This window comes from Marmota flaviventris, chromosome 9, assembly GCF_047511675.1.
Source record: "Marmota flaviventris isolate mMarFla1 chromosome 9, mMarFla1.hap1, whole genome shotgun sequence".
NCBI lineage: Eukaryota > Metazoa > Chordata > Mammalia > Rodentia > Sciuridae > Marmota > Marmota flaviventris.
The window spans coordinates 42,161,455-42,178,232 of NC_092506.1; the positions used below are offsets into that span (position 1 = coordinate 42,161,455).

A 16,778-nucleotide genomic window follows, 5' to 3' on the forward strand; every position below is an offset into this window, starting at 1 on the left:
TACATATCTTTGTCAATACATTTCACAGTATACAGTGGATGGGACAATATCACAACAGGCAACTTTATTTTTTTTTTTTTTAGAATTTGATCCAAAAATCAATAAAAATAAATAAATAAATGGTGCTGAGTCTCTATTATGTTAGTACACAAAATAAACCAAAAAATACATCAACATTTACCATGAGATCATTTAAATGTGTTTGCAAATGATCTGATAAGGGAAATGTGATTTACAACACTGGGGACTTCTCTTAACAACCATAGACTTAAATGCACTGCACTGTAGGTCACCTAGACTAGGTTAGCAAGAATGAGCAAAGTGGCAGGTCTACGAGGCGACCCCCAAACACCTTCCTCCAATGGAGACTTTGGTAATTGTGGTTAAAAAAATCAACTCTTATTCTTCATCATGTTGGATGATCATTTTGTCCATTTTTTCTCCTGTGATGAGTCCATTTTAAATACTTCAGTTATTTTGAAGACACTCCAAATCCACCGAACAGCAGACTCTCCCATTCTGTACAAAAAGGACACAAGTGTTAATGTAGGGAGACATGTAAGTCCATCAGCAAGGAGTCTGCGATCTTTATTTAAAAAGGATGCTATAAAAACACTTATGAAGGAATGTAAGGGAAGAAAGCATGGATCAACCCTGCAGGGTCTCCTCTTGCTGGGGTTCTGCTGGCAGGGCCACATATGGCCTTACTTACACACTCAATGTATGCTTGACATACTGACCCACCAATCCAAGTTTTCACAAAACTTATTGTCTAGACTTATTCCAAATAAGATTCTTTCCAAAAATAAATCTCTTAATGATGATGACTTGCCTCTTAAAGGGCTAACCAAGCATCACAAGAATCTGAAGACAAATCCAAGATGGGTTCCAGAAAGGCATGCATCTTAGGGATCAATATAATGTCTCATATGATGATTAAGAAGGAGATTGTGCTTATCCAGTTGTATACATTTTTGAGAATTACATTAAGAATCAAATTCATGTAGTAATCTCAATATGCTTTCATAATTTTGTTTAATAACTCTCAAATATGATATCAAAAAATAACATTAAATAATACAAGTGTTAATGTAGCCTGGTCACTTGGTTTGCTCTGGTGGAGGGTACAAATGGGGCCATAGCTCTCTTGCTATGTGAAGTCTGATATTATCCTTTTCCTACTGGGGCAACATCTTAAGATAATATTTTCCAGGTTAGAAAAAAGAAATTCACATTAATAACATTAATCATTAAGGCATTCCCCAATGGGCACTTTGATAATTAAACAGAATGAACATCATCACAGAATACTGATTTTTTTCTTCCATTGACAGTTTCATGAAGGAACTCATAAAATTTTCCAGCATGAAAGGAAATAGATATTTTTTTCTTTCTCTCCTCATTTCTTTCATTTTGTTTCTTTCTTTTTCTAACATACAGGTCAAAATAGCATAAAATTGGGCTGAGTCAGTTGTTAAAGTTCTGCAATTTAAAATCAAGCCAGACTGTTTTATTCTACATTGTTCATTTGGAACTAGCCTTTATACAAGGTGCAGCTATGATCCATTCAGATACATGAACATCCTGTGGGATGTAAAGGCCTGTTTCCACAATGCCCCATGGAACCTACACACTCAGAAACCAGAGTAAACCTCTTGCAGATGTTCTGATAAACTGGTGAAGCCTGAATATTTCAGGGAACCCAATTACCTTGCATTTACAGGTTGTGCAGGGAGATCCGGCCATTGTCCATACTGCACCGCTGAGTCTAGAAACACCGTAGCTGTCCAGGCAAGTTTTCCTGATATCATAGGCAATGTTATCAGCCAGGCAGGGGTCACTGACACAGCGGGGACAGCACTCCCCTTCCAACATGGCTGTGTATTCACAGCTCAAATTGGGGCAAGCGAGTGGCCAGCAATCTACCTCTCCTTCCTGTGGAGAGAAAGCCAAGAATGACGCATCATTGTTCCTAGGCACAATTTTATCCCAAAGTCCTATGAGGTGAAAGAGAGCACAGTGATTTTCACCATTCTCATCATTGAAAGTCACTGGTTAGCACACTTGTGGGTTTCCCTCTTAAAGACAATTACAGTTATCAACCTTCTTCAGGATGCCTTTGCTGATGGTCTTTGCTCTTTCTGTGGTCTATAGAAAGAGTTAGGTCAGCTTCTCTGTGTGTCAAACACAGCCCATCATTATTTTTAGTTTGATACTATGATTATATCATAATCATCAGTACTGTTTCTCATTAAGTTTTGAAATTTCAGGATTTGGGCTAGTTTCTTTTTCTGCCTTATACTTAGCACACATTTGTGAAGAAATAATAATAAAATGAATAAATAAATATGGTGGTAAGAGATACTAATTTCACTTAAGGTCAAAAATAGAACATGAAATATAATATTCCAACAACTTCATAAACTGATTTTGTTATGGTTTAGATATGAGGTATCCCCCAAAGCTCATGTGTGAGACAATGCGAGAAAGTTTAGAGGTGAAATGATTGTGTTATGACAGTCTTAACCTAATCAGTGTGTTACCCTGGCAAGAATTAACTGGGTGGTAACTATGGGCAGGTAGATTATGGCTGGAGGAGGTGGGTCCCTGGAAGCATGCCTTTGGGATATATATTTTGTCATTGTTGAACAAAGAGCCCCGTCTTTCTCCTTCCGGGTACCTAGTCCCCAGTGTTTTCCTCTGCCACACACTTTTGCCATGATGTTCAGCCTTACCCCAAGTCCTGGGAAATGCATTCAGCTGTCTGTGAGCTGAGACCTCTGAAACCCTGAGCCGACCAAATTAACTTTTCCTTCTTAAAATAGTTCTTGTCAAGTCTTTTAGTCACAGCAATAAAACAGATGACTAAAATGTTGCCAGTAACAAATTTAAAGTTGAAGTTGGGCATTTTCAGAAGAACCATTTCAAAAAAGTTTTCAGTTTCATTGAAAAAACTATATTTCAGTTTAAATGGAATTTCTATCTATGTGTCTCAGCATCTGCCAACTGGGACTCCATTGAGCTCCTTGTAATAGAACTGCTTCTCTCTGCAGCCTCTTTTTCTGTTATCATGACACTTATTATAACACATGGTAACTAATTATTCAGTCAGCTTTACAAGACTCCAGGCTTTTACAGATAGAGATCATTTTTGTTTCACTCACTATTATCCAGAGTCTGACACAGGCAAAGTCCTGATAAATATTTATTAAATATGACCCACATTATTTTCAAGTAATTTTTAAGTTAATGTTCAACACCTTCTGTTTTATTGAGACTGGGGACAGAATATATGTTTTGAAATTCTTGTGAAAATTCCATATAAAAAATTAATACCAATTCTTCTGGCTACCCAATTATTGGCTTCTAGAAAAAGACATGCAGTATCCCAGACTGGTATGGAAGCCAATCTTATAGTCATATTGGATATGTTCATCCTTAGATGAGGATTTGGAAAAAAAATATTTGCTGCAATTTTAATTTCTTTTTTAAATTTTTTTTCTTAGTTGTAGTTGGACACAATACCTTTATTTTATGTATTTATTTTTATGTGGTTCTGAGTATCGAACCCAGCACTTTGCATGTGCTAGGTGAGCACTGTACTGATGAGCCACAACCCCAGCCACTGTAATTTGAATTTCTGAGTTATAATCCTCAAAATTAAAGGACTAATATAGTACTAATACAAGGATTATGTTATTAAGATTATCTGCACATTTTGCCTGGAGACTTCAGAAAATTTGATGGAAACTTAAAGTATAGTTTTTTTCTGAATGTGTGTTTCTGTAGAGTACCCGTATAGTACACATATAGCATTGATACTTCAACAAATGTTAAAACTCCAGCTAAGAAAGTCCATTTCAAGTTGACTCATGCAGAATTATCCATAGTTGTAAACCTACCCACAGATAAAACACCACATTCATGGCAAAAAAATATGTCCTAAAAGCCTTCCTATCCTTGGAAATCATGGTTTGTGTAATACTTTGAAACAGAATGAATCAGGTCCAGATATCGAGCCTATTTCTGGACTTCTGAAACTTCATTATACTATTAATGTCCTTATATTAATATCTAAGGCAACCTCCATTTGTCTACATGGATGTTCGGCCTCTGAAACTGATTTTTGAAGGTAGGAAATAACTAACAATGTAGCAACCATGTTAAGTGCTGTCTATGTGTCAAGTATGGTATTTGTCCTTCACATACCTAAGAGTCCTAAGAAATAGCTATTCATACAACTATGCACATTTGAGGAAAAGAATGATGAGTGAATAGATAGGACCTGCCCAAGGTAATCATACTGAGCTAGCACATGAGAGAATCTGAATTGTATTCTAGGTCGATATCATTCAATCTCTCTGGTATTTCTACTATATTGAGTTACATCTCATGTCAAAACATCCAGTGCTTATGGAAGAAGAAATAAAAATTGGGCTCTATAAAGACCATAAGTATCAGAAAATGCTTTGAAAATTATCTATTGTGCAGGGATTTTTCTGGATACGGACTTCCTAAGAAATAACACCTGTAAACTAACATTATGTAAAACTAACATTGCTTGGGTCAAATCTGTTCTATAAATATGTTGTTTTTGTTCTGCATAGTGTTTTACATACAGTCTGAATGCCTTTAGGCAGAGCATATGCCCCTTGGTTAGGCATACCCCAAAATTCCCTCCAAGGTAAGGGAAGGAGTTGGGAACCAGCCAAATTTATAACCCCTGAGTTTATAAACTCTTCCAAAGTACAGGATGTCACCATCTACAGCAAGCTGACATACCAGACACCGACACTGCTGGCAGCTGTGGGTCCAATTGTCTCCACTTCGATACAGCTTATGTCCATTTTGATCTAAACATTGACTTGTGACTCTGGTGTCGCACTCTGGGCAACAGAAAAGGTCAACGCTTGGATTCTGGCAATCACAAGCTGTCCGTCGGCAGAATATCTTCCCGTCCTGTTTAGAAATGAGGTTAAGGAGGTTTCATCATTAGGGAAATGATGGGAAAGCAACATTATAGAAACCTAACCTTCTAAATGCTTTACAGAGCTGACAGAAAAGATTTCCTCAAGTCATTGCCATCCCCAGCCACCTCCCTTTTGTTCAAAACAGATGGATGTTTACATGCCCTTGCAAATACCCTGTTTTTTTCCCCCCTTTTCTGAGGAGTCACCCAAGGCAAGTAGGGACACTGCTAAGTTTAAAAAGAAGTCAATATGTTCTTTGAAAATTATTTTTTTCCTTAATGTTTTCTTAAAAATCATATTTCTGAATAAGAATTACAGCTAAACAAAGCAGTTCATAACACTTACCTGGTCAAGAACTCATTTGAGTGGAAAATCATGCTACTGCTTTTCTCACCTAACATATTCAAATTTTATCTAATTTTATCCCAGTTCCAACTCTACTAGGAAATCTTATTGTGCCCTTTGTAAAGAAGAATTAACTGAGGCCCAGAAGGCTAAATTCCTAATCCAAGGTCACAGAGAGTGGCACCTCAAAAAGTGTCACAAGGTTCTGTTGTTTTAAAACAAATTTTCTACGGTAAGACAGCCTTTAAGTAGACTATTAGGGAAAAAAATCATAATCACAAAACACTTTCCATTTTGAAGCAGTTGAGGACTCAGAGTTATAAGCATTAAAGATCAACAACACTTAAACATTAAGACTGAACATTCTATACCATGTCTCATTTCATGTCTGTAAAGTAAGACCTGTGGCCTTATGGTTATATCTTACTTTGTCAAATATTTATAAAACTAAAGAATATCTGGGCTGATAGTTACCTTAAAGCCTTCTCCATAACAACCATATTTAAAATCAAGACTATGATTGAAGTTTTCCTGACCTGCAGAAGTCATCACTGTGGGAGGCCAAGTGTGCATCTCTGTATCTTAATGTTGATAGTTGGACTCTCTCTCTCTTCCCATGGATCTTGATTAATACCCTTGATAATCATAGAACCCCCAATACCTTCTATCATATTCCAACTCTTCAGTTCTTACAAAATAGTTCTTATATATCCACAGAGATGTCTCATCTCTGGCTTAAACATCTCCAACTCCTTGACCAGTCCACACCATGTTCAATTCTTTTGCTCTCACAATTGCCGTCTCCTTCTACACTTTTGAGTATTTTCTATCATCACCATCATCAATCACCTACCATAAAACTGAACACATATCTTCTGCCACACATAAGCTATGTCCTTTATGTGTATTATCACATTTATGTGATAATATGTAGAACAGAAATTCTTGTCTTCATTTCTCAAATAAGGGAGCTGAGAGGGAACTAAACATAAGCCTTCAATAACATGGAGTGAATTGGGATGCATGTCACTTTGTTAAGTGCTGTTCTTTCTTTTCAGCCTGATTTATTGGTTATGTCATAGTGTTGACTTGTATTAAACTTAATTAAGATTAACCCCTCAGTAAGCCCTATCCCATCATGTAAGTTTGTATGTTTAGGGTCAGCAAATATATTACTTGGTGTTTATCCCTACTGCATTGCACTTTGTTAGATCCATCTCATCTCTTCTTCCTGCCACAATGTTTTTTAAATGTTGTTTCTGTCATACAGCATGAATGCCTTCCTTCACAGCTTAGTGACATCTGCAGACTTGATGGACCTGCCCTCAGGGTCTTCATCTACCTCATAACTAACAATGCTGAATCACACAGGGCTTCCTAAGATAAATGTAGTGTCAGCTAAAGTGGAAAGCTTTAGAAAGCTTTACATTCTTTATAGAGAATGAAAAGGAGATACTAGCTACATATGTAATGACTTAATAGTTGGAAAAAATGCTTTTGCTCAAATTGTATTATTGGCTATACTATAGAGAATGAAAAGAAGTCACAGTATTCTGAAAATATCAGGAAATGAGAGATAATACACATAGAGATACTTGTGTGTTTGCAAGAATGTATATATATTGAGAGAGAAAGGAGACTCAGAGGTCAGAGAATTCAGGTAGCTTGGACAAAGAGGTATCCAGATTCCAAGAAACTTCTAACAATAGTCTTTTGGCTTACAGCTAAACATTACTTTAATTCACTCCTATACCTTATGAAGTCATGACCCCAAATGATTTCCTGGGAATTCATTTTATCCAACCAAAGCTAAGAAATGTAATGAGCAACAACAAGAAACCATTTTGTCAGCTCCATTGTCTATGGCACTATAAGACTCTTCCCAAGGAGAGAAGGACTAAGCCCCAGGAACCAATATGCCCAAGTCCAAGCCCAGCATCAAATAAGAGGATAAATTCTCTTAGAAGAGTTTACTATACTTTTGGCAAAGGGACCCAATCAGAATGCCAGGTTTCTTGCCATGTGCTGATTAAATAAAAGAGAATAAAAATGAATGGATAGCCTCCAGAGTAAGTCCAAAATAAAGCAATTTCCTATCTCATCAATTATGTGAAAATACCAAATGGGTCCTTCTTAGCTTCTGTGGTGTTTCAGAACAATGGCTGTGTTCACTTTGGCTTTGAATTACAGGGTAGCTGTCAAGAAAAAACATTTTTAATAATGAAAATGTCACAGGTGCCTCCATGAATTCAATGAGAACATGATTAGGACAGTTCACAGTGCACAACCACACAGGAAACCAAATATGGGAAGGGAATGGAGCCTACCATGGTGAGTCGGCCCTCTTGCCACAGACCACTGGGTCACTTCCCAGAGTTGGACTTCTTTCCCGGCTGCGTTGGACAGATCAATCCCAATTCAAATTCCACAGATATTATTTCCCCTCTCTTCTGCCTCAGAAGCTAAGTCTTTTCATTCAGTTTTATAGTGAAAGCTCAACTGTAAACTGTAAGTATCATAATATTTATGTACATTTTCTGAATTTTTGAAAACAGGGGCATATAATTTGGTAGAAATTTTAAAAATGATTTATTTTTATTATGTCATGGAAATTATAGATTTTGTATTATAAATCATACATCTTAAATTGTATATTCAACACAGTTGTAGCAATACTCCAGGTTACATGATATGGCAATTGTTTTTTCTGCCATTGAGTTCTGAAAACTTTAAATCAAGGAGGTGGACTTAGGTGAAATTATTTAGGTAAACTGAATAAAAATATAAACTGAATGTTGGCAAACTGATGTCCAAGTCCAAATTCAGCCTGTTGCCTGCTTCTGAAAATAGTCTTATGGGAACACAGCTTCCCTCATTCATTGACATATTGTCTTTGGCTACTTTAGCATTACAATGCAGAACTGAGTATTTGGGACAGAGATTTTATGATCTGCAAAGCTTAAAATATTTACTCCTGTCCTTCAAAAGAAAAAAGTCTGTTGATCTTTGGTATAAACTATAAATTAGGTAAAATTAGGAGTAGTGCTCCAAACCTATTTTTATCCATTCTCACATGAGTCAGGCTGTGCTTTCCAATCTTTTTTTTTTTTTTTTTAACCAAGTGTTAATTTTGCCATTAGGTCACAGCATAGCTCACGATTTGGTGTCTTAGTATTTCTTATTAGTTCCTGGGATCAAAACATCTTTGATGATCATTTTAATGAAGCAGGAAACTAGGCCCAGTGAAGGGGAAATGATTTTTCCATGTAGAAATTAATAACAAAATAGAATCTGGCTTTTATAACAATGGTTTTCTACCACTACACATTCTTGTATCTAGAGGATGATGGAGGGTAGCAAAAAATGATTTCAGCTAAAATGAGACCAGAAGGATTCTTGAGGTAATAATTCTCTAAGTACAGTCCCCCAACCAGGAACATTAGTATCCCCTAGGAACTAGTTAGAAGTGCAAATTATCTTGCTCCACCCTAAAACTACTGAACCACAAATTCTTGGGGGAGACGCCAGTGATTGGGGTTTCACAGCCCTTTAGGTGACTGTGGAGTAAGAAAAGTCTCAGAACCATAGAGTGGGGGGGGGGGACAACCCAACCTGATCAACTGAGAATTTATCATGTCATGACTCTCAGCCTCTTACAATTAAAAGGCGGGATATTTGGAACATTACAATAGGAGAATAAAGTTGGTGAAACAGAAATGGAGATCTTGTATTCTGACTAAACCTCTAGAGATCTGGGAGCTCAATAAAACCTGCCAATATGTTCACCTTTGAAAAAATAAGAAACATGATCTTAAGGGCTGAACATCCAAGTGTTGCCATCGAAAGCACTATAAACAACAAGGTATTGATAATGTTCCTGATCGAGTTCAAAGAGCAAAGTGAAATATCTTTATGAGTAGGTTGCAGGAATCTAATAACTAATTTATTTACCCTGGGCCCAGACACAGACTGACTCATCTCTCATCTTCATAAAATCATGAGTGAGTATAATTAAGATGGAAGGGTCATTTTTTTTGATAGCTCCTTGCAGATCAGTGTCTTCTGTCCTTGTTAGAAAGAGATGCTTGAGTCCTTTAGGTGTTGCTAGTATGGTTATCGTCCTCAGTGTCTGAGAAAAAGTTCAAATAAAGTCAGGGGAAAGGGTCACCATAACAGAGAGCCTCATGTCCAAGATTTTCTTCATTTCACCCTCGTTTTCTGTGTTATCACAGAAATTTGTGATTTTATTAAGACATATGATTTGCTATTTATGGTATCCCTTTCAATACTCATTTTTATAGTTCCCAGAAAAACTCAAGATTTGGTTCTGCTCTAGTATTTAGGATTTAGTTAGAGAATGAATGTTATTCACTTTAAAAAAAATCTGAATAAAAGCAAAGAAATGAAATCTAGCCTTCATAGTTTTATTTCCCCTTTCTTTCACCAGATTTTCTAGTTATTAATGATACCACAGTGGTTCCCCATAATCCATGGAAGATACAGTCAAAGACTTCCAGTGGATGTCTGAAACCATGGATAGTTCAAAATCTCATATATATTGTTCTTACTATACATACATACCTATAGTAAAGTTTAATTTCTAAATTAGGCACTGTAAGAGATTATAATAACAAAACAACATAAAAATATACTGTAATAAAAGTTATATGAATACAGTCTCTCTTGCTCCCAATATCTTATTGTGATGTACTTATACTTTTTGTGGTGATGTGAGGTGATACTATGCCACAAGATGAGATGATTATATGAAGTAAACAAAAATGGTATTGTAATATAGTCTTAGGCTACAACACAAGATGTTTTGGAACACAAGCACTATAATACCACCAAAGTCTATCTGATAACCATGATGGCTACCAAGAGATTAATGGGCAGGTAGCATATACACCCTAGATACCCTGGATGATGGCATAATTCACATCCCAGGCTACACGAAGCAGGATAGTGCAATCATTCAGCTCTCTACTTGGAACAACAGGCAATTTAAAGTTTATGAACTTTTTATTTCTAGAATTTTCAAGTTGATAATTTTGAGCTGTGATTGACTATGGTTAACTGAAAATAGTGAAAGAAATAATAAACAGAGTGGCCTACTATGGTAGTAGGTGTGGATATAACGTGTACATGGAGGAGTAGATGTAATAGAAGCTAACATCAAATGTAAAAATGCCCGACTTACAAACCTTGGCTTTCTCTTAGTGGTACATAGATTCTATTCACCTAGGAAAAAAGCTAAGTCTCAAACCTCTATGAATATTTTTTTTGCCCCCAAAATAGAGAAGCCATAATAACAGAAGCTCAGTTTCTGACATAATCAGTTATCAAAACACATTATTTCACTTCTGTGTTTTCTCTCATGTGATCTCACCTGTCAGTTCCTCTTTCAGATTTTAACCTTCACTTTCTTGAACCTTTATCTCAGTCTAAGTGGTTCTTTCTAGTTAGCTTCAAACTCCTCAGGCCATCTATCATGCTGTCAATCAGACCAATAACAAGGCATCCCAATCATAATCCTTTGCTGCCTACAGGATGACATATTCATGCCCTACTCCATCTCCAGCCTTTATCTCTAGGCTCATGATCAACTATTCCCTTCCCATACTTTGCCCTGTATCCCATAATTTTCTTCTTACATCTAGCATAACATATATTCTTATGCTTCTGCATGTTCGCTGTTATGGTTTTTTCTGTTTGGAATTCACTTCTCTCCTGAGCTAAATTTCTCTTTAGGATCCTATTCAGGGTTATCTTCTCTGCGAAGCCTTCCTCTATTTCCTTTTTCATTCTCTCACAATATACCTTTCATTTTCTATATTCCCATAGCAATGACTCAGACTTTAACAGAGTGACAGGTGTTTAATTATATATCCACTTCCTTCTCCATCTCCATGATCCCCAATAAGAACACAAATAGTTATAATAAAATGCTGCATTTCATAGGCACTAATAAACCTAGGACCTTGCTACCTTTCCATGAAACTGAAATAGATATAAATATGACTTCCAAAGGCCCTGGACAAATTTATGAATGGAAAGGCTACATATGGGTACCTATAAAAAGAAGGTGGGCTATAACGGAGGTGTATGTACCAAACCCAGAGACAACTTTTTCACCTGGTTTTCTGTGATCTAGATAATGCTGAAAGAACATGGGTTCCAAGTAGTTTAACCAGTCTCCTGGTGCCCAATGAACTAAGTGACCTAAAGGGGCACAAAATCTTGTTACTACTAAGGAAACACAAAGAATCTAAATAAATAAAAGCTCAAATCCATTTTTACTGACCTAGCTTTATCATTGAACTCCATTCACCTGTGGACATGCTTGAAGGCCTTTCTTCCAATTGGTATCAAATAGTACTAACTAACCTGGTGTATTTACTCTGAGAAGGTGGTTGGGATGACCTTTTACAAGAACTCTGACTCTGCTCCTTTCAATAGTGACCCTTGACCTTTGTTAGCTTATGTGATTCTGTGCTGTATGATTTGTTTTAATTTGAATTTAAAGCATCAAGGATAGAACTGAAAAGAGAACACTTTATACCGTAACCTTGATTTTATTTCACATCTTCCAAGATGATACCACGATAATTGTCCATTTGGATACTTAAGTACTGGAGATATTTCTTGTAAAATTGGAATGGGACAGTTTGGACTGCAAATGTTAAAAACAAAAAGCAGGGTCACAAATAGTTCATTTTATAAGGATGACTTCTAGAAGTGATTTGAGGTGCTTTATCAGCTCCTAAAATGATGCTCTCTATAAATGGGTAATGAATTCAATTAGAAAATGAAACAACAGCAACAGAAAGATTTATGGAAGGAAATCTTCCTAATACTTTATTCAGAAAAGAGGGAGATGGTGGTGGTAATAGAGGTGCATCTTATTAACAAAATAAGATTACAAGGATTGCTCATCTCCTGTGGCAATTTCAGACTAATTCTCATAAGACTTTGGAGATACTTTAGGAGTCGAAATGAAATAAATCAGGCTGCTTGGATTGTTAACACAGTTAATTAATGAAGCCCTGGGAAATTTTTAATGATTGGTAGGTTCCTTGCTTTATCATGGACTGAGATGAAACAAAAACTTAAAAGAGAAGTTTGGTCTCTCTCACAGTAGTCAATATACAACTAACGTCCCTTGCCTATTTCAGGATCTGATGACCTAGAAAATCTTAAAAGGACTTCAGTTCAGGTTGTAACCATCCTCAAAAACTTTGGAAACACAATTCTTTCTCAAAAAATAAATTCATCCCCATTTTGCTGGCTGAACAGGGGCCCTATTGCTAACATCTTCCATTTACCCTTCACAACTATATTAATCCATAAAGTGCTTTTCTTCCTCTTGAAATCCTTTGTCCTTTGAGTCAGCACTGCATTACTAAATATTATACTAAAAAACTAAAACATTTTTGAAAGAATGTCCCAACAGTTGCTAAGATAATGCTGAATTGACAATTTGAGTTCAAATAGACTGGATTGACAGATTGCCTATTTAGTTTAAAAGATAGTAGTGAGTATCATCATAGAGTGTTACAGACATCTGACAATATGGAAGAAACTATTAATGTTGGGGTATGCCAATGGAACACAGGTTCTTATATAAATATTCCATATTTACGACAATTACTTGACTCCCTAGAGACTGTTTCTTCATCTTTCAAAGTTGTGATAAAAGAATAAAACAGGATGCTATTTTTATAACTATAGGATGATTGAAATATAGCATATGCTCAATAAATGCTACAAAAAATTGTGTGTGTGGAAATGAAGTGTAAGTTTAAGGAGGGAAACAAGTGTTAGAGGGTACAGACCTGGTAATATAGCTCTACTAAATAGGCCACCTCAGGTCTGTTGAGGTGTGGCAGACTTAAATGTAGAAGGATAGATTCTTAAGACTCATTCCAGCTCTGTGTCTAGGGAGTAGAGTAAGAATTTATCAGTAGACCTAACTTTTAAAGAGGCAACTAAGCAAGTAATTTCTCTTGGTTACCATGCCCATAAAGCCCAAGATTAATTAGTCTCATCCGAATAGGCACAGAAATACAAGCAAGAACTACAGTAGAACAATAACAAAGGAAAATAAATATGTGCGATTGACAAAGAAGAAGTAAAGCACAAGAAAATCAAACACTTTAATAGGCCCATTTTGCAAAGCATAAAGTAAAAACCACATGATGACAGAATTTTATTTTCATAAGCATTAAAACTCCCTTCCAAACAACTTACTGTAAGAAATAGCCCAGCACTGAGAATTATAAAGAAGATATCAATTACTAAGGGGCCACGCACTATCACTATAATGTGGTTGGAATGGAAGTCCACCTGTCTCTGACCACGAGGAGCAAGTCTGTGAGCCTTGAATTTTGACTGATGTTACCACAAAAATGAGCAGGTTCACACAGAAGATCACTGCAGACAAAGAGTTGTTTTAATCAGCAAGTTTCTGTAAGTGTAAGTGGAGTGCTCATTAAACCTCTCACCCAACAACCTTAAAGGACCTGCAGGCTCTCAGTAGCGGATCAACATTGACTTCCCTGCCCCCTGCTACCCCTTTGTGCAGTCTCTTGTCAACTCCACACCTCACTTTTCACCAAGAGACCAATCAATTCACAGGAGATTTGCCTGCCCTTCAGCATCCTCATTAGTTGTATTGTGGATTAGAACAGGAGAAGCCTTTTCAGGAGCCACAGGAGAGCCACAGGTCAACAGCCAGTGGGAGAGCTGTGAGGAGGCAGAGGTGAAGGGGAAGGTAGAGAACAATGACAATTCTGTTACAGCACATCAGCCTCACCTTGCAGGAACAGACAGAACACCTGTCTTCTTTCAGGGTCCACACCTGTCCGTTGTGCTTCAGCCCTCCCTCATGGGGGCAGTCACCAGAGCACGAGGGTCCAGAGGGACAGAGGCAGTCAAAGCCCCCCGCCAAGTTAATGCAGGCAGAATCATTCCAACAGGTGTGAGTTCTTAAGGCACATTCATCAATGTCTGCAAAAAATAAACCATGGAACTTGAGAATCTAGTCAGGTAGACTCAGAAAATAACAACAATGTGCAATAACATTAACTACAATTATTGAGCATTTACCTGTGCTAGATTGGTAACATGTATTATCTCTTTTACTCTGCAAAGCAGCTCCCTGTGGAAGGATCTGTTCTTGTCCCTATTCTGCAAATAATAGAGCTGAGGTTTTTAGAGTTAAATTATGCATCTGCTGTCATACAGTTAGGAAGTGGCTGGTCTGAGACCCAAACTTACAGGCGCTTGATTCCAATTACCAAAATCTCCAGTAGCAGCTATGAACTGCCTTTAGGATATGCTCAAGAACTCATCTATCCGGTGGCCATAAACACTGTTAATTCATTAGCTGTAGATACACCCCATGGAGACCTAAGTCTTTTAGAAAACGTGTGCATAGATAAGCCACTGAGTAGGAACAAGTGAGCAATTACGGCAACCTGTCCCAATTAGATTGCCCCAAGATCCTGAAGTCAAGGCTAAAAGAAGTGGGAATAATTCTTAGCAGGTGCCTTATCTGATCAAATGCTTTCATTCTAATGGCCAGCTGTACTTGTGCTCCCCTTAAAAAAAATATCAGAGCTATAGTAGGGCATGGTATGGATGCTGATAAAAGACATACATATATGGTGTTGTTTTAATTGAAAGCCAAAGGTTGAAGGAAAACGTAAATCCAGTCAGTCCATTCTGACCATTAAAGCTTGAGTGACCCTAACATCATCTCAGCCACGTACATACCTGTCCAGCCCTGGCTTGTACTGCTTCCAAGCAGTCAATACATAACCTCACAAGGCAGAAGATTCCCCTTTTGAAGACTTAAGAAAAAAAAAGAAATGTCTTCCTTCATTTGAGATAAAATAGATTACCCAGTAACTTCTACTCGTTGAAGTTACAGAAATACCCAAGGTGACTATTGATAAAATACTAATTGCTGGACTTGATACCTGTAGACTGGTGGAATATTACAATAATAACTTATTCTACATCCTAAAGTTTATCTTCAATTATGTGTAAAGTTATAAGCATTTGGTTAAGGATAATGGAACAGAACTTAAAAAAAAAATCAGTAGTGGTATGTTCCACAAAAGTTCAGAGCCGTTTCTGGAATAATATCAATTTTACCAGAATTACGATACATATATATGTCTATACATACACACATATAACATAAAACTATATGTGCATATATAGTCCCACAGCTTTTCAAAGTTATTTTTTCATGAATTATACTATAAGATCATAAGACAAATAATTATTCTCATTTCACAAGGGCAAACTGAGGTACAGAGAGGTTAACTGGTCATACAGTTAGCACACATTAGAACAGGGATTGTATCCTGGGCCTAGTTAATGAACAGTGATTCTGTCTTTGAAAACTATGGAAATGATCCCAAATTATGATGCCTGGATTCTGAATCAACCACAGTCAGGTATCCCTCTCCTCTCCCCCACTCAGGGTCACTGGTCATGTCCATTCCATTTTGAATGCACTTAACATATGATGCTCCTTTCTAGTTGCCTCACTCATCTCCTCATTCTTCTTCCCCAATTCTAACTCTTCCCAACTGAAATTAGCATTGAATGAAGAAATCAGGGGACTCATGTTTGAAACCAAGCACTTCCTTTTAATTCAGTGTTTACCATGTCCAATTCACCTTACACATCACAAGACTAAGCCTTAGGACACATCATTTAGCCTATCTAATCCTCCTTTATCATCTACTTGTATATTACCCAATCCACAGTCTCCTGAACATTACAATATGGATAATATAATAAGGTTAATTACATGGTTTCTTGATTTGATAAAGGTAAACTTTAAAGACCAAGTTCAAGCCCCACCTTCTCAGATAATCATCTGCTAATATGACGCTAATTTGCAATAATCACTAACCTCTTTTGAACTCCAATTGCAATAACAGTTGGTAGAATATGGCTTAGCATTCAGGCACATACTATTTTGGAACAACACTAAATGCACACATTTCCATTATTCTTACTCCTAAGTTTTGCTGAAAGAAACTTAATTACAAATATGCAGCCTTATATTTCTATGATTATATTTATAACCTAGTTTGCATATCTAGGAACATCTATAGATAGACAGAAGGATGGATGGATAGAGAGAGAGAGATAGATGTGCCATTATGTAGGAAATAAAATAATAAAATTCAGGTTTCTTCAAGCTGTTGGTTACAATCCTCATATTCATTACTGAGAGACTTAGCATTAGCCTTCAATTCACCCTCCAGCCAGTTGTCATTCTAATATACTGATTTTTTATTGTAGGCAGAGTGGAAATATTTGTAGACTTGTATAAGTACCAATGCTCTAACTTACCACCCCTAGGAACAGATTTAATTGATATAAAGTAGGATCCAGATATCTGGGCTCTGTTCAGCCAGGTGAGAGCCTCTGATCTCA

The 16,778-nt window shown here is 36.8% G+C and overlaps 1 protein-coding gene across 3 annotated transcripts in view; it reads right to left on the reverse strand.

Moving 5' to 3' along the window:
* Nucleotides 1-468: 468 nt before the first annotated feature.
* Nucleotides 469-16,778, reverse strand: part of Nell1 (neural EGFL like 1) — a 794,610-nt gene continuing 778,300 nt past the window's right edge. For all 3 annotated transcript variants that reach the window (XM_071617126.1, XM_071617125.1, XM_071617124.1), the window contains 4 exons: nt 14,131-14,324; nt 4,783-4,959; nt 1,711-1,935; nt 469-519 (listed from right to left, as the gene is read on the reverse strand). In XM_071617126.1, coding sequence (XP_071473227.1) covers nt 469-519; nt 1,711-1,935; nt 4,783-4,959; nt 14,131-14,324 — 647 coding nt within the window. The remainder of the gene's footprint in view (nt 520-1,710; nt 1,936-4,782; nt 4,960-14,130; nt 14,325-16,778) is intronic.